General features: G+C 49.4%; 1 protein-coding gene across 1 annotated transcript in view; it reads left to right on the plus strand.

Moving 5' to 3' along the window:
* TMEM178B (transmembrane protein 178B) overlaps positions 1 to 26,201 on the plus strand; it is a gene marked incomplete at its 3' end in the record, with an annotated part of 362,319 nt that overhangs the window by 312,646 nt on the left and 23,472 nt on the right. The window contains exon 3 of the mRNA XM_081244870.1: positions 12,862 to 12,999. Within this exon, the coding sequence (XP_081100996.1) occupies positions 12,862 to 12,999 (138 nt within the window). The remainder of the gene's footprint in view (positions 1 to 12,861; positions 13,000 to 26,201) is intronic.

A 26,201-nucleotide genomic window follows, 5' to 3' on the forward strand; every position in this document is an offset into this window, starting at 1 on the left:
CTCCTGTTGCCCAGGGCAGTGCTCACCCACTCTCCCATGGTCCTTACTACTCCAAAGCACCCCTTTTTTTTTTCTGTCACACTGCCTGTTCCTGCCACCCCATGCACATGGGCTCTGGAAAACCTCTCTGCTTATATGTGGCCAGAGGCAAGCACACTCTTCTTAGGCCCTTCATTATCATACTTCTAAATTAGAAAACAAAATTTGCCTGGATTGCAAATTTAAAGACTTGGGGAAGGGCCGGGGAGGGGGAGAAGTTATTTGTCTTGGATTTCCCATGTTGTTTGTAATGGCCAGTGTGCCCTGAGACTGCTAAATACACATTAGATGATACCAGTAACGCCCACTGCGTGCACTGTGTTTGTTCCTCTGCCTTGCAGCCTGCCAGGGTACATAAATGATCACTGGTATTTGTGGTGGTACTTTACAGTTTACAAAGGGCTGTTGTCACAGATGTCCCTTGATCAATGACTCCAAGAGACTGCAGAGCAAAGTGACTAAAGCCTGGGTTTGGGAGTCTCCTACTTGCAAGCTGCCTGACTTGGGACAAGTTACTTATTATCTCATCAATAAAAGGAGCATTATAAACTCATCAATTTGCTGGGAAGATTAAATGTGATAAGGCATATAGGAAGTGCTTAGGACATGCCTGACACATGAAAAATGCTGGCTGTATTGTTAATCATTCTCGTTTCAGATATGACTTGTATAAGATCATTTTTAACCAATTTATTGAAAAGGCTGCATCTACAGCTTTTATTCTCACTACAACCTTTTTAGCCCCATTCTTAGTTGGCATCTACAGGAGATCCCACAGTTTCTTTGGGTAACCTTCAGGTATTAGTAAACTTGCATTTGTAGATATTAACATTTGAGTCGGATCTAGTATCAGAATGTCAGTCTTGTATCTGGTTTAAATCTTCTCCCTTCCCCAGTGCATGGGCTTGACCCCCTCCTGGAAACCTGCAGTAAGAAAGAAGGTCTGTTCTTCTCCTTCTTCAGCGTTGTTCCACCTGCCCCCCTTTAGCTCTACTACTTCTGCTTCCTCTAGGGTTGGGGCGGGGGGGGGGGTTGTCGAGAGAACGATGGGTAAAAGGCCCACGGGGTCTTGTTTGCCTAGTGGCGTTGCTGTCTGTTGGTGCCCTGCATGCAGCAAGGCCCAAGTGCTGATCTGTCTCTTGCAGGGCACCTTTGTGATTCCTTTGGAAAAGCTTCTCAGGGACTGACCACACCTCATTGTCTCCTAATGTGGGCAGCGTACCTTCCAGCTGACCTGGTCCCACTCCTTTCTCAGCCCCCAATTTGGGTGCTACCCCTCATAGGACTCTGTTGTCATCACACCCTGCCAGGTGAAGCTCTTGGGTCGCGTCTTTTCTAGGAACCTTTAGTCTTCGTTGGCCTCCAGTTGGCCCGTGGAGAAAGCACAGGATCGTACCCCAGCCAGACTCTGGATGCGTAGCTTTGTCTTTGCTTTCATGGGCAACTGTAACCGGCTTCTTGCCTCATCTTTTCGGGCCACGGGTGGGTACCATGCCCTGTGTCCTCTAAACTCTAGGGTACCTGTGTGCCGCTCTCCAAGTGGTTCTCTCAAGGGCCCTTTTCTTGCCTCGAGGAGGTGGTGCTGGGAGTGGGGAAGCTCTCGTGGGAGGAAGGGAAACACGCAGCCCTCTGCTGACCCTCTTCTAAGAACCTCGCTCTTTAGCCTCTGCCCCCTAATCTCCTTCTTTGTGTAAACTAAAGGTGGAGAGTACACTGCAAGTTGCAAAAACCTCGTAGCAAGTTCTGCCCGATGTCTTACCCTTCCCTTTAGAAAGTGCTGTCCAACATATACACTACCAAATGCAAGATAGATGGCTAGTGGGAAGCAGCCGCATCGCACAGGGAGACCAGCTCGGTGCTTTGCATCCACCTAGAGGGGTGGGCTAGGGACGGTGGGAGGGAGACGCAAGAGGGAGGGGATATGGGGTTATACGTATGCATATGGCTGGTTCACTTTGTTATACAGCAGCAACTAACACCATTGTAAAGCAATTAGACTCCAATAAAGATGTTAAATAAATAAATGCTGTGTTGCCAACACAGCAAATTCAAAAACAAAAGTGCTGTGCATGGAAATACAATGCAAACCGTAGTCCGATTTAAAATGTTCTACTAGCCCCGTGAACTGTGTAAAAAGAAACAATAACGTTACTTTCAATCACATAGTTTGTCTCCTCCAGGACGTCCAAAACACTGTCACAACAACACGTAACCCGTACACAGAGTCTGGTGATACTCGGTGAAAACTCATACCAAGTCCTTGACAGCTAGTGTGTATTTTACATGTACATGTCTCAGCTCAGGTGCTTGATGACGATTTCAAGTCCCCAACACCCACGTGTAGCCCTGGCTGCCGTATGGCCCACACAGCTGGAGAACATGGAGGGAGCAGGGGGCTCACCATGCACTGTTCTCTGCTCCATTGTTGTTCTCTCTGTATTGTTCTGAGGCCTCAGAACTCAGAGTTTGGTGTGGCCTGTACGATGCATCCCAGCCAACACGGGGAGAACTGGGACTCAAATGCAGGTCTTCTGACCTCGAGTTCAGTGTTTGGTTTATCTCTACACCATCGTGCCATTCAAACAGAAATGGCTGTGCTTGTTCCTGGGAACCTCGTTAGAGGAAGGGACATTTGAGGGTGAGAAGATTGCTACAGAGACATTCGTGTGAGCCGCCTGAGGTTCTAGGGTATCTGCAAGGTGCCTAGCCCCTAAAGCATGGGATATAGTCAGAGAGAGAGTCCTGAGGGGCCCCGCACACCTCCCTGGCAGCATCACATGCAGAAAGAATGGCAGCGGGGGGCAGTGACATCTTAGAGCCCCATTCCTGTGCTGGCCCGAGCTGGAGCTGCCAGGTAAAGGAAGCACTGCCCTCCAATGGCAGGTATTTCCACAGTACATACTGTTGGCCAAAGAGGAGCTTGGCAAGTCTTTTGCTTTCACTGTTAAAAAGACTAAAGAAACTACTTAGTGGTAGTGTGTCTTTAAGAAAGGGCTACTCAGGAGAAGGAATCTGTGGCCAGGCCTGAGATCAATGTCTTCTATCAGTTCGGTGTGCCTCGTTATTTGTACCTAGAACTTTAAAAAGCAGTAAAGCTCACACCTCCCAGAGAACTCAGCGTTTCATTGTTAAAGGAATTCATTCTCATTGTAGAAAAGAACAAACAAAACCCCAAATAGCACAACCCAGAAAGGCTCCCTGGTAGCATTTGGGGTACTTCTCCCTTGCTTCTCCCACGTGGGTGTTCATGCATGGATGCACGTATGTACACCCGAAGCCTAGGGGTTGTATGGAATACATAGGCTTGTGCATTATTTTTCATTTAATATTCTGTTATGAACTTTTCCCTGGTCATTGACATTCTCCACAAGAGTAATTTTAACAGCTGAATAATATTCCATGACACTTTACTGAACGTTAAATTCTCTTCTGGGGTTTGAAGCGGCACGGAACCTGGAAAGGACTGAGGCATGGAAAGGGCGTGGGCAGGTGGGGGCCGTTTCCCAGGCCTGCCTCTGACTGGCTGTGTGACCTTGCTCGACTGAAATTCCATTGTCTCCATAGCTAAGTCTACAGAATGAGAGAAATAGTATCTTCCTTAGAGAGCCATCGGGAGGCTTCACGGGCGTGTCCTGTGTACATGGCCCAGCCCAGCGCCTTGCGCATAGTAGATGCACAATAAATGCTCATTCCTATTTATCTTCCCCTTCCCCAGGCCTTTCAGATTCTTTGCCATCAACCAGTTCTCAGGCGCCTGCAGCACGTTTCTGGAAAGCATAGTGCTCTCTAAGGTGCCCACGTGTCTTAAAGCTTCTGTCTTCTCACTGCTTTGTGGGGACTGTCTGGGGACACATTCTCGCCACCCCGATTTCTGCCCTCTGCACTCAGAGCAGCTGTCAGTGACACGTGATCTAGAGGAGGAGAGTTGGGAGCTTCTCTGGGGTGGAATAGCGACTGTATTGGTTTAGCTCATCGTTCCCGGCAGGAAGACCCCCGAGGACAGAGAACTAGGCACCCGGTGGGTCTACTCGCGTGTATCTGGTTGGCTGAGCTGCAGTTTCCTTCTCGTCATTCCCGTCTGCAGTTTCTGCTGTTGGCTCAGCAGTGTGGCAGCGGGGAGAAGGGAGTCATTCTTGAGGTTTTTTTGGTTTGGGACTCTACCTCTCAGTTCTGGGTTTTTCCCCGTTCTTTCTTCTCTCCAGGCACTTGCTTTAGCTGCTGACCTAGCTTTCTTTCATCAGGCGGGTACACATTTTGCAATTTGCCTTCCCTTGTCTTGACAATGGATGTGATTTGTATATGGCTGTATCACATAATGTCCCTATTTATGGCAGCTCTCGAATCCGGAGGTAGGGTTGAAGAGCAGGAAGCGTCAAGCCCGTCTTCTGACCCAAAAACCACTTCTCATTTCTACAGCACCTACCTTCCCCCACGATCTCTTCCTGACTTGTGGGGACGGCACAGAAAGGTCTGTTGGGATCGTGATCTGGGGGGTTTCACATGTGCTCATTCAACTTTATGGTAAGGAGCCCCCCTGTTGCATGGCTCTGTGCGATCTGGAACCTGAACCTATGCTGATGTTTTCTTTGTGTACACCAAAAAACAAAAGCAAAAAATGACATTGAATTGTTAAGCAATAATTAATGCTGGCTTTAAAAAAATAAGGCTGGAGGAGAGAGAAGTTGGCTTCAAGTCGCAATGACGTTTGAGTCACTGAAGTGGGTTGAATTGGGGGAAGCGCAACCTCCTCACTCTGCTTTAGTCCATGGTGCATACAGTTTTAGTAATCATTACAGGGTGGGGTGGTGATCTCATTTAGCAGACATTTACTGAGCACCTGCTTTTGCCAGGCAACGCAGGTGCTTCCCGGGGACTGGGAAGACAAAATAAACCAGACACGACCACAGCCCTGAACAAGCTCACATTTGCTGGAGGAAGGGAGACATAAATCATGACAGTAAGATGTGGTAAGTGCTAGAGGAGCAATTATCAGCCAAGTGCTACAGGAGCCTGGAGCACTGGACGCCAGTGTTGGCTAAAGCACCTTAGAAGCCTCCCAGACATTTACTTTTTTTTTTTTTTTTTTCCGGTACATGGGCCTCTCACTGTCGTGGCCTCTCCCACTGCGGAGCACAGGCTCCAGACACGCAGGCCCAGCAGCCGTGGCTCACCGGCCCAGCCACTCCGCGGCATGTGGGATCCTCCCGGACCGGGGCACGAACCCGCGTCCCCCGCATTGGCAGGCGGACTCCCAACCACTGCGCCACCAGGGAAGCCCTCAGAGTTCTCTTTTTTCTTTTTTTTTTTTTTTTTGTGGGTATGCGGGCCTCTCACTGTTGTGGCCTCTCCCGTTGCAGAGCACAGGCTCCGGACGCGCAGGCTCAGCAGCCATGGCTCACAGGCCCAGCTGCTCCTTGGCATATGGGATCTTCCCAGACCGGGGCACGAACCCGTGTCCCCTGCATTGGCAGGCGGACTCTCAACCACTGCGCCACCAGGGAAGCCCCAGACATTTACTTTTTAGGGAAATTTTAAGGGTGATGAGAAGCTTGCCAGGTGGAACATGTGGGCAGCCATGTTGGCAGAGAGCACAGCGCCATCAAGGAAAGGGAGGAAAGTGCCAAGCCTTTCAGAGAACTGCAGTTTTTTCATGACTGGAACACGGGGCTCTTGGAGAAAGATGGAGGCACAGGGATGGGCAGAGGGCACTTTCTTATGGAAACCCAAGAACTATTTTGTTTTCACATAAAAATGATTTCTTAAATACAACTACATCACGATGCTGAACCAACCTATACTCTGGAAGAAAGCCATAGGCAAAACCTTTTCATCATATATGCAAAGAAGACATCAACATGGGTTCCTACTCCAGATTTGTGAGCTACTTCCCTGTTTCCCTGTTAACTAATTAGATCACTGAAAAGTTATGGTCTTGCCCCATGCCTCTTCCTTTTAGATCAGTACAGTGCTCAATGCAAGAGCCCAGGTTTCAAGCAGCCTCTATGGCCCCCGGCACCTCTGCTATTAGCTGCCATGGCCTCTAGCTGTTTTGGGTCCCCCGAGGATAAGAAGCATCAACACTCTAGGGTGGATGCATCTCAGTATTAACAAATAGATACATAAAGCCTTCACCTCAGCCTCTCCTGAGAGGTACAAGAACAGACCCCAGAAACCTGTTCCCTCTGGGTACCAAATCCTTAATTAGGGGCTAACCCCAACATGCTGCTGAGCTCTTGTACAGCACGTGTGAGAGATGTGGTGTATGAAAAAAGAGAACAGCTTTCATTTATGTGTCTTCCGTTTCTATTTACATTTGTATAGCTCTAGCTTTGTGCCAGGTACTGTTCTAAGCAGTTTATACATAATAACTTATTTAATCCTCTTAATAACCCTTTGAAGTCGGCACTGTTATAACCTCCCGTTATAGATGTGGAAACTGAGATCCAGAGAGAGAGGGACTAACGTGCTCAAGTTCACGCAGCCAGTACATGGCAGAGCCAGGATTTGAATCAGGGCAGCCTGATTCCAAGAATCCGTGTGCTTGCATCCGCATCTGTTGCATCTCTGTGTGGTTACCCAGAATCAAACCCCACTTCCTTCAGAGATGGTTGCTGTGCAGTAATTGGCTCCTGGAATATTCCTTCCCCTGTGAATCAGTTTGTCCTGAGTTGATCCCACGGCTAACATGTTCATTGCCCAACTCTCTCTCTCCACTTCTTACCTTCCAGACTGATCCCTGGGGGCACAAGCACTGAGTTCTGTCTTCACCACCTTGCGCTGCCCTCCAGTTCTTGTGACCTTGAACCCCAAAGGGACTGATTAATTTGTGAATGCATGTCCAGCTCCCGGGGCAGCAGACACTCTTCCATCCTTGTAGCCAAGGCAGTGCTCGTATCAGGCAGAGGTGCCCCGCGTGGCCAGCAGAAGAGGACCATGACCTTGTTGGTTTCGCCATACTCTTCACCCTGGACCATTAATATAGTGTCCGCCCTCCCCGTCTCCTGTCTTTACTGACACAGCAAGGTCTAACCCATACTTATCCGGACCATCTCTGTTTTTTTAATGAGAAGAAAAGTCCAGTCCTCATCAATTTTTTTTGTACGAGTTCTTTAAAGAGCAAATAGAAAGAAATTCAGAGCTCATATATATTTTCCTTCTCTGAGGGGTGTTTATTTAAATGCAGATGTCCTGGTTTCCTATGTAGAATTGCAAGCAATACCTTTCCATTTAAATGTTAATAGGAGTGTCAATTTCAAAATAAAAATTTTTCCACGAGGGAGGACTGCTTTTTTCTGGTTCTATTTAATGGTTGTCCCGGTTTTCTTCCTCCACCGCCCTCATCGTCCACCCCTTTCCGCCCGCTCCTTTCCACTGCACTGAGCTAAGTTCTTTTTCTAAAAAGTTTAGAGTGCACCTTTCTCATTTCGAACATTAAAATGTCAAACATTACGGTCGTGGAATACGGATAGTAGACTCAAACCCAACACAATTCATGAAAAGAGTTTTCTTTATCTCAGCCTTTGCCTGCCCAACTCACTATTCCAAGTTCTTTCCAAGGGGATTATTCTTAGGCTGACCCTGCATAATATTTTTCCATGGCTTCAGATAGTGGAGTTAGGTTTTCTGTTTCCTTTTCCTTTCTTTCCCCCCCGCCCACCTCCTTCCCTCCCTCCCTCCTTGCCTCCTTCCTTCTTTCTGCAAAAAGGCAGGAAAAGACGGGGAAAGAAATAACAGTTGACCCTTGAACCAACACAGTTTTGAACTACATGGGTCCACTTATTCGCGGGTGTTTTTCAAGAGTACATACTACAGTAGCACAACATGTGTGGTTGACTAAATCCACGGATGCAGAACCGTGGATTCAGAGGAGCTAAGTGTACGGAGGGCCGACGATAAGTTATACGTGGATTTTCCACTGTGCGAGGGGTCGGTGCCCCAACTCCCCTCTTTGTTCAAGGGTTAACTGTACAAGCTGTGTAAATTCCTGGGTGCAAAGTACTGCTGTGAGCACAGTGAGCAATCACAAAGAGTAAAAAAGGCAGTTTCTTACTCCTAAAGAAATGAAATTGACACATGGGATAATGCAGATGGGCAGGAATGGGGCCATCTATATGTGGGTCATTCCATAGGCAGAGTGGCCTTTGGGATCTTCTCAAATGCAAATAAAAAACAACAAAGATTTAAAGATAATCAAAATAATATCTAATGCCTTAAATCCAAATATGGTGACTATAATAACCTTTCTAAGGACATCGTGGACCAAATTTTGTGTGTGAATGGGATATCTGGCTTCATCTTCTTTTATTGTTTTATTTTCTCTTTCCTTCATTTCCTTATTGATTATTTTTATCCTGTTATACTGTGTGCATTTTGTAAGACTCCTACATCTTTTGGAACAAGATAGGACCGTTAATCCATAAATTAGAATTGATTTTATAATATTAATTTCAATGATTTTGATTCCATTATTATAAGGTATTATTTTTGTTCTTCAGAGAGTTCTTTTCAATAGTATCCTGTTCTTATTTCATGGAGGCAAACTGTGTTTCTTCTCTTGTCTCTTGGGGATGTTAATAATTTTTAAATTTATTTTTAAAATTTTTTATACAATTCTTAAAGATGACTTTCCATTTACAGTTATTATGAAATATTGGCTATATTCCCCATGTTGTACAATACATCCTTGAGCTTCTCTTACACTCAGTAGTTTGTTTCTCCCACCCTCACCCCTGTATTCCCCCTCCCATCCCCCCACTGGTAAGCACTAGTTTGTTCTCTGAATCTGTGAGTCTGCTTCTTTTTTTGTTATATTCACTAGTTTGTTGTATTTTTTAGAGTCCACATATAAGTGATGTCATACAGTCTTTGTCTTTCTCTGTCTGGCTTGTTTCACTTAGCATAATGCCCTCCAAGTCCATCCATGTTGCTACAAATGGCAAAATTTTGTTATTTTTTTTATAGAATACTGAGTAGTATTCCCTAGTGTGTTTGTGTATAAATATATATATCACATTTTCTTTATTCCTCTGTTGATGGACATTTAGGTTGCTTCCATATCTTGACAATTGTAAATGATGCTGCTCTGAACACTGGGGTGCATGTATCTTTTCAAATTAGTGTTTTTGTTTTTTTCGGATATATACCCAGGAGTGGAATTGCTGGGTCACAGGGTAGTTCTAATTTTAGTCTTTTGAGAGCCCTCCATACTGTTTTCCACAGTGGCTGCACAAATTTGCATTGCCGCCAACAGTGCACAAGGGTTCCCTTTTCTCCACGTCCTCACCAACATCTGTTATTTGTGGTCTTTTTGATGATGGCCATTCTGACAGGTATGAGGTGGTATCTCATTGTGGTTTTGATTTGCATTTCCCAGTAATAATTTTTAATTATTGTTTCTTTTCCCTGCAGTTTGTTTCCTCAAGCTCTTCTTCTCACAGCTTATAGCTTTTCTCAGGTATTTGGGGCTGCCTGGAAGCCCTGAGTCAGGGGTGGGCTTGCCAATGGGAAGCTTCGCTGCAGATGGTTGGAGTGGCTGCTTATGCCTCCCTCGCAACACACAGTGGCAATGTGTCTAGATATTTTCTCTTGTGCTGGTCATCACCAGAAAGGTCTCTCCCAGCTTCCAGGCTATAGGGCAAAGGCAGGGCTGTCTGCTTCTGAGAGCCAGGCAGAAGAGGTCTGGGGTCTCAAGGGTAAGCTTCAACATTCTATATGTGCACAAACACTTGCTCTGTGCATAATGACCCTCAGCTATGCCGGCCAGCCCTCACCTGAGTTTGTCGATCCCCCAGTCCTAAGTACGCCCACTCCACCCTTGGGGGTGGGGGAAGGGGGGTAGCCCCAGAGGTGTGGAGTGGGTGAGGGGAGCTAGGGTTCTAGTTCCAGCTCAAGCAACTTGTACCAAATCCTTGTTTTATCTCCCTTCCCTCTGCTTCACTTCCTGATCCAAAGGTGGTTTTTGATGCCAGTTCCTGAGCCTTTTGGGGATTTGGCAGGATGGTTTTCAGCTTCCCCCCTGCTGGCTCTCGCCTTAGCGCTTTAGTTCTGCTGAGGCAATTCCACTGTCTCTCAGCTTTACGGTTTCCAGTCTTCTGTTGCCGTTGTCTCCTTTCCTAGTTTCCCCTTCTGTGTGAATTTCTGTCTTAAAAAAAAAAAATCTTGTAACTATAATCCTGGCTTAATTTGGGAGGAAGAAATGCTAGATACATTAATTACATTTTAACTTTACTTTCCCACACAACTCAATAACCCAACTCACTCCTTTTTTTAGTTCACTGGTTTGAGACTGTTAATAAATTATTTAACTTCTTGAAATCCTGCAACATAGGAATATTTCTTGTCCTACCTACCTTGTAAGTTGTTGCTGCAGCTGCCCTGAGTTACCATGTGGGTCTGAGGGCAAAATAACCAGCTGTACATGCATGGCTCTAGCAAAATCAGGCTCACAGGGTGATGGTGAATATCCTCCCAGGTCAGTGAAAACACTCAGACCTGACCTCTGGCTTTCACCCCGCTTTCCAGATCAACAACTTAACGTGACCCTCAGCTTTTGTTGACCAAGCCTTTGGACGACAGCAGCGTGTACCTAGTCTGTGTTGGAGGCACAGCCCTCCCTGACCTGGGACACAGATGACCATTATCTGTCTCAGGACTTGTGGAAGAGGAATTATTCTCTCCATTTCCCTTCCTGCCTTTTGCTCTGTTTTCTTCTAAGTAAAGCCCTTTGCTTTCGTCCACCAACAGCAATACCTTTCCCTCTTTTAATGATTTGCATTTCTCTTTTCCTGCCCAGCCCACTTTTCCATCCCTGGCCCAAGCGCACACACCTTACAGGACCCCGTTTCCATTCAGTCCCCCAGGCAGTACCTTTGCTCCCATGGGTCTGCACAGCCCAGGGGCCGGTACCGGCCACGTGCAGCAGGAAGGGGCTCTGGGGCTTCAGCAGGTTCGTCCTCTCTAGTGCTGGCAGAGGGGCCGAGATTTTTCCTGGAAGCCCTCCAGTTACTGAAAAGGGAACCATTGGTTTCACAGGGGCATAGAAGAAAAATGTCCTCACCTGTTTAAGGGGACATAAATCTCCTTTAGACTGAAAATACCCTGACCTCTCTTTTCTCATTCCCATCACCTGCTTGCCCTTGACTACAGTGGAGAGTGGAGGAAGCCCCCAGAGCAGAGAGTAACGGATGTGACTGCTACCTGGCTGCGGCAGGCACTGCGGGTCAGCAGGGGTGGGAAGGACCAAGGAGAACTCAGTAAAGCAGGAACGGGCTCTCTGTGGATTTCTGCCTCTGTGACAGGGCCCTGTCAGGTTCCCCCACCTCCTCGGGGAGGCTCTGCTGCTGTTCTCCTTCCCACCCCCCACCCCCAACCAGCTTCCTCCCTGGAGGGCGGGGAGACGGCTGCCAGTGTCTGATCTTCAGTGTCAGGAGAAGGCACGTGGACCACAACCGTCTCCAGCGTGAGGGCGGCGGCAGGGAAGGCAGGAGGCCTCAAGCCAAACTGTGCCAGGGATCCTCTGTTTGCTCTGCACTGGAGTGAGAGAGAGGCAAAGAGGGGACGTGATGCCTGGGAGGTGCTCCCCACGGAAACCTGGGTGTTCACTTCCCGGGGATGAGAAGAGACCGTCCATGCTTGCGTGGATGCGGGGGTTGCGGGGGCGGGGGATTGATGTAGTTTGCTGTCCGGTCCTCAGCATCACACACACACACTCCTCCCTCCCTTCCTCCAAGAGAAGGGAATGCCCAGGGGATCTCCAGGCTGCTCTGAAATCCCCACCTCCCACCCCTTAGGGCAGAGGCCCAGACAAACGGCTCCTGTTGGGGGCCCCGTTGTGGTGTGTTACCCAGGAGGGAGGTAAGAAGGCTGGGTTCCAGGGGAGGCAGGTCGGGTGGAGGAGGCGCCGGAGGCCGGGGCTGGCACTGGGAGGAAGCCAAGCCCAGCAAGATGCTGAATGAGGCCGACATGGCAGCAGCTCTGCCCTCTCCTTTCTGCTAAAAATACCGCCTTTCCAGACAGCCCTCCTCCCCTCTGCGCCTACTCCAGGCTTTGTGTGGCGGGTCAGTGGGGCGTGGAGCGGAGAAGGGCCTGATCTGGGAAACCGGGTTAACCTGAGGAAGCCTCCTCGGGGGTGCAGTCTGAGAGCAGGAAGCATGGTGCCCACGCTGTGGCCTCACGTGCAAGGGAAGCTGAGCCCCTGGGGGCTGGGCTGGAGAAGGAGGGAAGTGATGCTACCGGCAGCTTCATGCTCACTCCTGACCTCCTGGGAGACCAGCAAACCCTGGAGGGAAGGGAGGAAGTCCTTGGCAGGGGCAGCCAGACTGCCAGGACCCAGCCCAGCTCTAACGGTCCATTTGTCTGGTTCTCACTGCCCGGAGAGGTGAGTAATGCTGGATTATGACCGGGGAGCCGCACAGATCTGGGTTTGTCGCCCTGTCCTACCGCTCATTGTATGGCTTTCGGCAACTTGCTCCATTTTTCAGATAGGGATAAAGACAGCACCTATCTTAGAAGGTTGAGAGGAGCCTTGGGAAGAACAGTGCTGTGCCGGGCACAAAGGAGATGTAAAAGAAATGACAGCTATGATGATGCTCTCTCCCTGTACTTATGGACCAAGCTGTCCCAGCGTGTGTTTGCACGCGAGGAGACAGTCACCACTGGAGGCTCTGTCCTCTGCAAAGGAAGCTTGGTTGTACCAACCTGCCTGTAAAGGGCAGGTGGCCTCCCTGCCCCTGCGGGGCCCTGCCCGCTCGCCAGGGGCCGGGGTGCACTGGACCCTGAGTGCCGGGCTCTGATGCTAACTGTTGCCTGCCTGCTTCCCCGCAGACCTGCGTAGGATGACGGCCGGCTTCATGGGCATGGCGGTGGCCATCATCCTCTTCGGCTGGATCATCGGTGTGCTGGGCTGCTGCTGGGACCGAGGCCTTATGCAGTATGTGGCAGGGCTTCTCTTCCTCATGGGAGGTAAGACTTGGGGGCTGCGGGATTGGTGGGGGGGGGGGGTTCCTGGTTACTGGGATTCCGAGAGAATGGCTGGTGAGCATGTGGACGAAGGCCCAGGCTCGGCGGGGCCCTTTCGTTCACTCATTCAGTGAACATGTTTTGAGGTCCTCTTAGCCACTCTCCACTGCTGGTCCTTGCACTCGGGCATCTGCCCACCTCGTGTGGGAAAGACTGTGGCAATGACATTGAAACAGGTGTCAGATCTGGGGCAAGTGAGAACCCACGTAATACTCGGGCGTTTTATGCACATACTATACATACTATACTTTGGGGTGGGCGGCAGGTGCTATCTGGGCAGTTTCCCCTTCAAAAGCATGCCTTTACCCCTGATTTATGGGTCGTAATGATGCTCCATTTCCAAACGAGGCTCTAAAGGTGGTCAGACAGGGCTAGACCTTCGTCACATGTCTCCTTTACCCTCTATTACTGTCAGGGCCATAGAACCAATCCCACCCTTATCAAGGGCTGTGTATAAGCAGAACTGTATAACTGTGAGGGAATAGGTTCCAGCCCATGGGAAGTAAAAGTTAATCCACTATCTACACGTGCCTCTTTTCTCCCTGAAGAGCTGAAATGTGCTCTTTGGTCTCCTGGTTTGAGTCTCAGTCTAAAGCCAAAGCTAACCGTCGGTAATGCCTGTCACAGTGCACTCCTCAGGGAGAAGTGGATGGCTGACTTGCGTGGAGTTAGGAAGAGGGGGAATTGGGCTTGGACAGAGGGCGTTAGAAATATGTGTGGGAAAAAGGACTGTGAGTCCCATGCGTGGAAACCGCCGTCAGGTAGGTGGTAGACACCACGTGAATGGCCTGACTCAGGGTCTCAGCAGGGGCAGGCGGTGGAGGGGTGGGTCCGGCTGGAGAAAGGAGGCGGCTGTCCTTCTAGGTGGACAGAGAGATCTGGGGTTCAGTGGGTGAGCTGTGGGTTGGGAGAGGAGGAGGAGGGTTGCAGGGTTCCACCTCGTGCCTGACCGTTTATCCTTGTTCCCCCAAAGCACAGACACCCTGTGCCTCCCAGATCCTCTGACATCCGAGTCAGCTGCCCGTGCCCAGCACTGCCTCCCTGTGGGCCCCACAGCGGCACTTAGGGCAGAGGCTGGGGAGGGAGGGACACCGTGGCTCCTTCACCCCTCCTTCCGGTCTCCCGCTGAGACGGGGGCCCCCAAAACCAGCCGCACCACCTTTTCTGCGCCCGGTTGTCCTCCTCACTGAAGCGAGGGTCACACTTGGCCCGGGATTTCCATACTTGGTGTTAGCAGCACGGAGTCTTTTTTGTTTCCACCTTCCAGTCAGAATCTTCCGTGGACCCCAAAAAGTGAAAAGATAAAAGTGGAGTGGCTCTGTTTGTAGTGAATGTTCTCTCTAAGACTCTTGTGGTTGTACAAAGATGGGCTCCAGTGAAACAGGGCTTTTCTAAGGCTCTAGAGAGGGCTCCCAAGGATCCGAGAAAAGCTGAGCAAACAGGCCCCGGGCAGAGCAGAAATCCAGGAGCCCTGGGAGCCGATACTCTTTCATCTCTGCCTCTTCCGAGGTGATCGTCATCCCGTCTCCAGGCCGGCACTTGGCTCACATCCTGCCCAGGTGCTAAGTAAGCCTTCCAACTCTGACAGCTTCCAGAGAAAGACAGAGTGATGGGCCCACTGATCTTTCCAGGCCGGGCCACACATCACTGTGACTTGAACAGGGTGGGTCCCTGGGACCCTTCCTACTCACCTGAGACCCTGGGTAGGAACTCTCCCAGAAGAGAGGGTGTGGGGCAGACAGTGGGGGGCAGGAGGGTGCCTGGAGCCCTGTCCCCCATTTGCTAAGGTACCGCCCAGGAGCCTAGGGCTCTGGGGACACCAGTTGAAAGCCCTTGGGCTGGACTGGGGACCTGAGGCCCCTCCCCACAGGGAATGAGTGAGGGTGTTGCTTCCGTTCTGCCTGGTTAGTGGTTCTTAATCACCACACAGTTGAATCACCTGCAGAACTTTTTTTTTTTTTTTTTTTTTTTTTTGCGGTGTGTGGGCCTCTCACTGCTGTGGCCTCTCCTGTTGTGGAGCACAGGCTCCGGACGCGCAGGCTCAGCGGCCATGGCTCACGGGCCCAGCCGCTCCGTGGCATGTGGGATCTTCCCCGAGCGGGGCACGAACCTGCGTCCCCTGCATCCGCAGGCGGATTCTCAACCACTGCGCCACCAGGGAAGCCCAGACCTGCAGAACTTTTAATAGTACTGATGCTAGGACCTCACCCCAGACCAATCCAAGCCGAACTTCTGGGGGTGACACTCAATAAGGGGTGAGAGCTGGGGGAATAGATGACCTTTAAATTTCCCTCCAGCTCTGAAATGTTATGTCCTGGGGATGAATCAGTTGGGCAAGACCTCTCGTGATTTGTTTTCTTCCTTCCCCCGATGCCCCCCAGCTGCCCCATTTTATGACTACCTTAGGCAGCATCAGACAGGGAAACGCTGTCACAGGGCTTCCATTATTACTATGGAGACCTGTCCGAGCCCTGATCACCGAGGGTCCCAGCTAAACCCACTTCCCCAGCACAGGCACTCCCTTTCTTTTTTTGTTTAATGGAAAAACCATAGTTCATAATAAAATGTTAGCATCCACAAGAACTCTGGGGAAGCTGCTGTCCTAAGAGCTGTTTCTTCCTGACAGGAGCATTGTCCTGGTTGGAGTGGGGCCATCTCATCCACCACGGGGCTTTGTTACCTGTGTCCATAGGTAGAACTGTCCTCTCCCCAAAGTGGCTGGGGAGGAAAGTGGTGTCCACACACCTCATGGGTACCTTCAGAGAGGCCCCAGTAGGAGAGGAAGAAGGACAAAGCCGCTAAGAGCTGACCCCTTGAACCCTGGTCTTTTGGGGAAGATAAAGCTCTAGGTGGGGGAAGGCACCCTCTTCCTTTTCAAATTAGTGCCCTTTCCAAGGAAGCCCGACACAGCTTCAGGGGGTCCCAATGCCCAGGGCAGCTGCAGCCTGCTGACCCCATGAGTGTGGTTTAGTTGGAGCCTGGGAGGAAGCAGACTCAGTGTAGAAGCTGTGCCTCCCCCCATCCCTGCTCAACACCGAGAGCTGCTGAGAGGTTGGGTGCCAACCCCCAAATGAAGCCTTGTCCTGTAGAACCCTGTGTGTTGAAAAGAGACATGTCAGCATCAACCCCTCCCAGAGCCCGACCGGTGCCTGCCCTCCAGGAGTTCATCTTCTAGGGCTGACCTTTGAAGGGCTTGGAGAGTCAGCTACCTGTGACAGAAACCTCATGAGCACGGCAAAGCAGTCACTCCAACTGTAGATATTTGTGACCAAAAGGCCCCACGGTCTTAGCTTTCACCCAGATTGCCATTTCAGGCACCCGTAACTGAGCACAGACTAGGGCCCAAGGGGTTAGACTGGGCAGCAAGTGAGAAACGTGGTGGGCACCAGCTGCCGCACTGCTGGCCAGGTGTGGGCGTGGTGAGCAGCTGGAAAAGGAGGGGTCGGCGAGAGTGGAAAAGGTAAATTTAAAGTCAGGAGTCTGAAGATGGAATTGCAGTTGACTTCAGATGAACCGGCCGAGGCCGAAATACAAACAGAAGAGTTCTATTCACAACCTCTTCTCTGTTCCCACATGAAAGGAGGTGACCCACACTGGGCGCTTCTCTTTTCTCGATTTAACTATTCCTGGGGTTAAAGAGAGGGCACCCCACACCTCATGAGATGACTAGCAACAAATTGTTTAATTAAAGCTCAACCCAGAGGAGGCAATTAGTTAAGTATGGCAGCTCTGTGGGGCCAGGAGGGTGTGGGTGGTGAGTGGGATCCAGTTTCCCCTTTGGCATGGCCTCCAGGGGAGAATCTAGCCCAGACTGGCACAACAGCGTTTGGGTGCAACTGCCAGAAACAAGTGTCTGGATGCATCATCAGTGAGATTCAGAAGCACAGGGACAGGATGACATGGAGGACGGGGCAGTGTGGCAGGGAGCATGTGACTCCTACGATTACTTGTAATTCACTCGCGGGGCGAACCTAGACCCACCTCATGGGCACAGATCCACAAGATGGGTGTGAACATCCAACACCCATGCCCCGGCCCTCAGCACCCCCTCACACGTACTCGTCCTCCCACTCTTGGAAGGCATCCATCATCTCTGCCTTGAGCTTTCATCTAGGCTAATGCTGGAGCCTCCTATCTAGACTCTGGCACCCGGCAGTCAGTCCTTCACAGGGCAGTTGGCATAATATTTTTGAAACTATAAATCAGATATTCACTCATCTATCAATGCTCAAAAAGCTTATGCTTGAACTTAAAATCCAAACTCCTTACCCTTCTTTACAAGCTATCTTAGTTAGCTTGGGCTGCTATAACAAAATACCAGACACTGGGTGGCTTATATAAAGAACAGAAATTTATTTCTTGCTGTCCTGAAGTCTGGAAAGTCCAAGATCAAGGCACTGGGAGATTCGGTGTCTGGTGAGAACCTGCCTTCTGGTTCATAGATGTCATAGATGGTACCTTCTTGTGTGTTCTCATACGGTGGCAGGGCCAAGGGAGCTCTCCAGGGCCTCTTTTATTTATTTTAAATTTATTTATTTTTGGCTGCGTTGGGTCTTTGTTGCTGTGTGCAGGCTTTCTTTAGTTGCGGCGAGTGGGGGCTACTCTTTGTTGCGGCGCGCAGGCTTCTCATTGCGGTGGTTTCTCTTGTTGCGGGGCATGGGCTCTAGGCGCGTGGGCTTTAGTAGTTGCAGCATGCAGGCTCAGTAGTTGTGGCTCGTGGGCTCTAGAGTGCAGGCTCAGTAGTTGTGGCTCACAGGCTTAGTTGCTCCGTGGCATGTGGGATCCTCCCGGACCAGGGCTTGAACCCGTGTCCCCTGCATTGGCAGGCAGGTTCCTAACCAGTGCGTCACCAGGGAAGCCCTGGGGCCTCTTTTATAAGGTCACTAATGCCATTCACGAGGGCACCACCCTCATGACCTATCACCTCCCAAAGGCCCCTCCATTTAATACCAACATCTTGGGGGTTAGCATTTCAACATATGAATTTGGGGGCACGCAAACATTCAGTCCACGGTGGAAACCCTATGTAATCTGGTTCATTCTACCGCCCCCACCTCCTTTCCTGTTCCTTCCCCTATGCTCATGTCACTCCAGCCACACAGGCTGCCTCTCTCCCGGTACACACACAGTTTTACTTCAAGGCCATGGAGTGGCCTGATAGCTTTGCCCACAGTGCTTTCCCCGCCAATACCTCATGACTGGCTCCGCTTCGGATTCAGATTCCAACTGAAAAGTCACCCCCTCACAGAGGGCTTCCTCGACCACCCAATTTAACAAAGCTACCCAGTTGCTCTCTACATTTTAATTAATTTAATTTTCTGCAGCACACCCGCTACTTTATGACATGTTTATTGTTGTTGTGTTTTGGTTGCTTTTTTTTTTTTAAAGCAGATTAAAACAAACATTTGTTACCTCACAGTTTCCATGAATCAGAATTCCAGGCAGGCTTAACTGGGTTCTCTGCTCAGGGTCTCACAAAACTGCAGTCCAGGTATCAACCAGCACTGGGGTCTCATCTGAGGCCAGGATCCTCTTCCAAGATCATGATGCTGTTGGCAGAATTCGTTCCCTGCAGCTGTAGGACTCAGGGAAGCTTGCTTACGCAAAGCCAGCAAGAGAAGAGAGTCTCTGACTTCTTCCATCTCTGACCTTCAGATTCTTTTTTTTTAAATAGACTTTCATTTTTGGAATAGCTTTAGGTTTACAGAAAAACTGAGCAGATAGTACAGAGAATTCCCATATTACCCTTTGCCCTTGCACACAGTTTTCCCTATTATTAACATCTTACATTAGTACAGTACATTTATTGCAATTAATGAATAAATATTGGTACATTGTTATTAATTAGTGTCCATAGTTATTTAGATTCTAAGTTTTACCTGATATCCTTTTTCTGTTCCTGGACCATCCAGGATCCCCCGTTACATTTAGTTGTCATGTTTCCTCGGTCTCCTCTTTCTGTGACAATTTCTCAGACTTTCCTTATTTTTAATGACCTTGACAGTTGAGTACTTGCAGAGTACTGGTCATCCATATTGTAGGATGCTCCTCTGTTGGACCTTGTCTGATGTTCTTCTCGTGATTAGACTGGGTTATGGGTTTGGGGAGGAAGATCACACAGGTAAAGCGCCATTTTCCTCACATCATTTTAAGGATGCATACTATCACCGTGATCTATGACTGTTGATATTACCCTTCATCACCTGGCTGAAGGAGTATGTGTCAAGTTTCTCTACTGTAAAGTTACTCTTTTTTCCCGTTTCCATACTGTCCTCTTTGGAAGGAAGTCACTAGGCACAGCCCACACCTAAGGAGTCAGGGTTATGTTTCTCCTCCTTTAGGGTAGAGCAGCTACATAAATTATTTGGAATTCTTCTGCACAGGAGATTTGTCTCTTCTTCCCTGTTTATTAATTGATTCAATCATTTATTTATATCAGTGTGGACTCGTGAATGTTTATTTTATACTTCGGGTCATAATTCAATACTATACTTGTTGTCCAGTTCCGGCTTTGGCCACTGGGCGCTCTTTCGGTTGGCCCCTGTGCCCCTTTGGTGTACTCTTATCAACGTGGGGTTTTGCTTTTGCTTTTTGTGAGTACTTCCTTAGTTTGGGGCACTACAAGGTGTTCCAGGCTCATCTCGTGTATTTCCTGCCCCACTCTTAGAACCGGCCACTTCTTCAAGGAAACCTGATTCCTTTTATTGGCGAATGGTATTAGAAACCAAGATCTGGACACTAGGTGTCTGCAGTGTTTCTAACATTTTGTGTTTTTTCATTGCCTCCCACTCCGCACCTCCCACCACCACGATAGATATCAGCTCCATGAGCTCCAGAACTTTGCCTTATTCTCCAAGGCACCCGCCGTGTCTGGAACAGTGTCTGCAGCCTCCAATATCTGTTGAATGCATGTATCAGAAGAGGGAATTATGTACAACAGAGAAAGTGTTTTGTTTTTTCTTGATAGAGCAGCAGTCCTTCAAGAAATCAGCCTGTCTTCCGTTCTTGGTCTGAGCTCTTCTTCCAGTGGGGCTCCTTATTCTCTTTTTATCTTTATTTGAATAGTCCTGGGGTCCGTCCCAAATTCCTTTTGGTTGTAGGGTATGAATTATACATGACCTCATGAAGAACTTTCTGCCTTTAATTTGGACTCCTAGAATGTTAGAAATGGCAGGGGCCTTAGAGACCATCCAGATCAACCTTCTTGTGTTTCCAGATAAGAGTACTCGTGTCAGTTGTCCGAGGTCATCCAGTCTAGTGAGTGGCAGAGCTGGAGCCAGAGCCCAGCCCGTGACACCAGCCTGGATCCTCGCAGCCCATCCTGCTGCCTCTGCTTTCAGCTCCCCGTGATGGAGATCCCCCTGACCCCCTGCGCCACACCCGTCTGCCCACACTAGCATAGCTCCAATTCTGTGCTTCTAAGCAGGTGCCAGTCCCAGAATCTTGCTCCATTCCCTTTCTGTTCCTCCCTTCTCAAAGCATGAAGGAGCATGTGGAGGAGACAGCGGCCGGAATTGAGGGCACAGGTGGTAAGGTCCTTTCCCTCCCACCTGTGATCAGTGTAACATTTTCTACCTTCCCAGTCCGTCAGGAGAGCAAAGAGAATGCCCCAAAGAAGCTCAAGCTATCCACTTTGAGTGATTGCAGTCATTTGCAAACCAGTGATGCCAAATGGCTCCCCCTCCGCCAGGCTCACCAGAGAGCAGTTCAGCTGTGTGGTGAACCCCCAGATACCCCTCTTCTGGTAGACAAAGACCTTGATAAAGGCCCAGCAATTATGAAAACTTACAAACCTAAAATGAAAGGGCCAAGGCATGGGTGTCCTGACTGGGTGACTGTTTCTTTCGGGCAGTAGAGTGATTTTAGGGGTGCTGTGAAGTAGGACAACATCCATCAGCTTCTCCTTACTGGCCTTCCGAGCTCCAGCAGTGCTCAGAAATGTGACTAGGGCTGCATTTCTGTAAGTCCAGTAGGGACTGTGCCTCGAAATTCATGACTCGTGGGTAAGAGAAGGGCAACCACATAAGGCAGATACTATTCTAGGGAGGGAAAATAGAATCAGTAAGCCAATGACTTAACAGGATGCAAGCTTATAAGAAACCCTCAGTAAATAATAGCTATTACTATTATATATAAATGGTAGTAAAGTGGTAGTGAGTATTACACATGTACCCCAAGTGAAATCCATTCCAGTAGGCAGAAGAGAGTCCATAATCTATCATGACCAAACGAGGGCATAAAGCCCATCTACCTACCCCGCTAAACGGCTTTTATAGTTTCATGTGGGATTTCACTAGAACATCACAACTCTTCTCTTGACTTTGTTGTCTTACAGTTTTTCTTTCAAAATCCTAAGCGGAAATTCACAGACTACTTCCTGCCCTGGGGTATGTCTTGCCCTTTGGAAGGTGCATGTTTGAATATGTATCAACATTTGATAATTACATTCAAAACAAAGACCTTTTGGGGAGGAGACACATTGTCAGGAGGAATAGGAAATAACATCCATGCTTGCCTAATGTAGAACCAGTGGCCAGGACTGATCACTCCAGCAACCGGGATAGCTGGGGTGGGGCTTCATTTCTGTCTTAAGAGTCGAAATAGACCTCAAAGCAGTTTCACCCTTGCCACCCAGTGGGACCTGCCTCTGTTATAGATTTGCACTTTGGAGGAAAATAGTAAGCAGCCCTGGCCCTGTAAACCCCAATCTGGTCAGTGAAGGCCATGCCAGAATGACCTATAACCTGCCCACCAAACACTCAACAAAGCCACACTGCTTACATATTCTCCAGGGCAGAGGCTATGACAGAGAAGACTCTGGAAAGAAATGGAAGCGGGGGGAGGAGGGTGGTCGGTGGTTTGGGAAGAACCCACTCTCGTCTCAGATGTCCCTGCCCACACTTGCCCTGAGCCACCTTCCATTCCCTGCTACCTGACGGGGGGTCAAAGTCTTTCTTCAGGAAGTAGAATCATCCAGCTAAAAGGGAGAGTTATGGTTTTATCATGGAGAACCATCCGAGGACCAAAGGAGTCTTGGACTAGCCGTGTGACACTGGGAATGTTACTTAACTGCCTTTCATGTGTTGCTTCAATTTTCTCACCTATAACACAGGACTAATAATAGTACCCACTTGAGGCCTAGTAGTGAAAATTATAGTTCACTCATGTAAAAGGATTAGAACAATGCCTGCCATTATTCTCAATAAATTTCTCGATGTTATTATTTTTTACTACTGAGATGCTTCTTTTTTTAAACAACCACCTTCAGGGACACTTTAAGCAGCCCCATACCGTGACCACCACCACCACGCAGACACACACGCTATGGGGTGATGAAGACGGAATTGCTCGAACGGATATTGTTTCTCTGGCTAATCACCACCCTACCCATTCATTCATTCATCCATTCATTCAATATTGATAACCTATTATGTTCCAGGCACTGTTTAAGCACTTGGGCTATAGTAGGGAATAGGATCAAGTGCTCATGAAGCTTACATTCTAGCTGGAGAAACAGACAAGAAGCAAGTGTCATAAATACATGATCTGATGTCAGGGGATGAGAACTATGGAGAAAAATTAAGCTAGGAGGAAGGTAGGGAGTTCTGGGGGGCATTATTGTAGATGAGGGGCCAGTGGGTGGGCACGGAGGCCTCTCAGAGGTGGCAACAGTGAACAGAGGCTTGAATGAAGGGAGGTGGTGCGCTGTGGGAGGACCTGGGCAAGATCAGTCCCTGTAAAAAGAACAGCAAGCGCAGGGGACCTGGGATGGGAATGAGCTTGTGGGGTCTGAAGAAGTTGAGCGACAGGAGGCTTGTGACAGGAGCAGAGTGAGATGGCGGTATGCCCGCAGCTGGGTAGATTATGTAGCGCCTTGGAGGCCATGGGCTGGGTTCGATTGATTCTGCCCTGCCCTCTCTCTGTTTCCACATTGCTCTGGGGTTCTCCCCAGGGCGATCATTTGATATTGTGTGACTTTTATCAGTGGTCTGGCTCCCTTCAGGGGTACCTATAGCTGGGGCTTCTTCAACCTGCTGTGCCCAGTTCCAGTGAGTGAAGGCATGGTATCTATGTCTGGGGTGACCAGGTCAGGGTAGGGGGACTGCCACACGCCCCATGAAGGTGTTGCATTGCCACACACCCGGTAGCGTCCTTCCCCTCCAGTCAAGACCAGCAACATAATTGGTGTAAAATGAAAACTTGGACTCCTAATTCAGACATTATTAAGAATTTCAGGGGGACAACAGCAGAGCATTAAAGTAAGCACACAGCTGCTCAGGTGGCATGCCCACGAAGCCGCCTCTGCCTCCAGAATTGTTCCACACCCAGACTCCCCGATCCCAGGGCACCACAGCCTTTTGCTACAGGGGCTCACAGAGAGCTTGAGAACTCAGGTCTTCTCCCTATTCTGCATGCAGCTCTCCTTCTCCCTAACTCAGGCTGAGTCTACTGTGCTTAAAATCACCCCTCGTCTTTGATGACTGAATAATCACACAGAACGTGTGTTCCCCCACGCCTCAGGTCCAAAGCTGGCTCCGCAAACATTGCCAACACAACCCGCTAATAAGACTAGACTGAGTTCATTGCTTACTGCCATCAGGGAGAACAGCACCTTCCAAAACTGGCGGGGTCTGAGAGGGGGAAGGTAAGGTTGGGATTTATTGAGAATTGGAACCTTGGTTTAAGGCCTTTGTTTCTAGGCAGGTCTTTGATTAAGATTGGGTGAGAATACTGATATTACCCAAGATGGATGGAAACAGCAGGATTGAAGAAGTCTTAGAGCTCACACTGTCTGCTGATGCTTTATATGGGCGAGTTGATGGATCTTGCAGGAAGTTCCTGTAAGGCGATCAAACCACTTGCGTGGGCAGGGCAGACCCACAAGTCTAAAGGTGTAAAGGAGGGAATAGCAGAGTCAGGTTACTATAGATGGTAAAGTATGGTTATGGTTCAGCATCTAGGCTGGGTGTGGGTGGATGATTTGAGGTCCATTCAGGATGAGTGATTTCTCCACAGCCTTCGTGCATTCCTGGCTGGCCTGTCTCCACCGGTACAGATATGCTCAGACATAGTCAAGACTCAGGCTGGGACGCTGACCACCTGAGGTCTCTTCCTGTCTTTCCTAGAAGTACTAACATTGCTGCCCTAGGTTGGGGCCTCTTGATTCCAGACAAGGGACTATCAGCAAGAATGGGATGGGGAAGGGCGGCCAGGAGAAGAGAGAGGGGGCAGGGTAGCCAGCAGCCCATCTCCATTCTCGGAGTGGTTGTTGAGAAAGAACAGATTTCTCCAGCAGCCTTTTCACTGGAAACAGAAAGACCCAGAAGGTGGTGGTGACTCCACAGTGCTTGATTGCCATGGAAACTTAGGTAATTTCTAAAGCACCTTCAAACTCCTCCCTCCCTGTGGCTCTTCTAGGATGTCCTTACAGAGGTGAGCAAGCTTCAGAGAAAAGGAACTTGTTTGGCAAGTTCTTGGCCTCTTGAAACAAGTCATATGTCAAAGAAAAACGCTCATTCCTGAAGTAAATGCAGAGACCCCTCCGATGGGGCTTAAAAGCTGCTCCTGGGAAAAACTGAAGAGGGAGGAGCTGGTGTAAGTGAGGAGGAATTGCCTCTCTCCTGCTCTGGGTGCAGAGAGGAGTCTGAGGACGGGGAAAAGTGGCATCAGAAATAGGCACGCCCAGGGAAGGGGAACGGAGGGTTCTGCTCTCAAGAGGCTTCTGTCACCCCCACTGCTTGGATGGCTGGGATGTGCTGTGTGTCCAGGGACTGAAGCCAGAGTACCCAACACCAAGGAAAATGGCCCAGACCAGACACAAGGGCCCCCTGGATAGACTCAGAGGACGTCACCAGCAGGCGAGTTGGGGTATGCACACGGGCGCAGGGCCCCAGCTCCCCCTGGGGACCAGAGAGCTGATTTGGAGAGGCAGCCCAGATCAGAGAGCAGGGGTGAGGGAGGGTAGGCAGCCGGCCCCCACAGTGCACAGTCAAGCACACCCTGGGCCCAGGGCTGCCCCCCACCCCGCCCCTGGACCTCATTGTGGACGATGCCCCCTGTGGGCGGACGTGGGGAGGAGCTTAGCAAGCCTGTACCGATCGCTGTGTACGCCGTCCGGGGTCTGGTGGTGATGGCCTTGAAGGCCTAGGAGGTGCTGATCGGGGAATGATTCTGGGGAGACCTTAAAGCATTACACTGGAGAGGGTTTATGAAGACAGCCCCAGAGGTGTAAGTGAATTCTGCTCTGGTGGACATGCCTCTTCATCCCAACAGAACTTGGGCTTTTGGGACAGATGGGGAGTGACTTGCATTTTACCTCCCGGTATAAGATAGTTGGAGAATGGGTGCCTGTGTAGAGCTGTTCTAGAAGTCTCCTGATTTCAAATACACTTCAAATACACTTACCTTTTATTAGATCATGTCTCATTCCATGCCTTGATTTGGGGTTTGAAAACTACACTCACCCTATCTATAGAAGCCATCAGAACATCCAGGATGTCCAAGACGTGGCTGTGAGAGACAAGAGCCCATCCCCACGTTAGTGAACCATTAGAATCTGCCCAATGCTTATAATTTATTCAATAAACAGCCAGTTAAGTACCGGCCAAGTCCTAGGTGGTTGGAGGATAAAATAAAATAAAACTCGGGGCTTCCCTGGTGGCGCAGTGGTTGGGAGTCCGCCTGCCGATGCAGGGGACGCGGGTTTGTGCCCCGGTCTGGGAAAATCCCACATGCCTCTCGGAGCGGCTGGGCCCGTGAGCCATGGCCGCTGGGCCTGTGCGTCCGGAGCCTGTGCTCCGCAACGGGAGAGGCCACAGCGGTGGGGGGCCCGCGTACCGCAAAAAAAATTAAAAAAAAAAAAACAACTCATCGCTGCCTTGGTGTTGCCCACATCTTAGAGGAGAGTCAGACACCTAGACCAACTAGCGTGATAAATGAGCCATTTTCCTTTTAATGACTGATACCTTTAAAATGCAAAATACTAAAAACAAAAGAATTCTGTGTCATTTCAGCAGTAAGGAGGAGGAGGATGTCTTCAATCTACCTGTCTACCATTCTTGGGGAAGGAAGGTGCTGGTCATCCAAAAAGGATTTTAAAAGGGTCAATTAGATTTAGCTGACAGTTTTTAGTTCACAGAGCTCCA

This window comes from Mesoplodon bidens (genome assembly GCF_964165515.1).
Source record: "Mesoplodon bidens genome assembly, chromosome: 9".
Lineage (NCBI taxonomy): Eukaryota > Metazoa > Chordata > Mammalia > Artiodactyla > Ziphiidae > Mesoplodon > Mesoplodon bidens.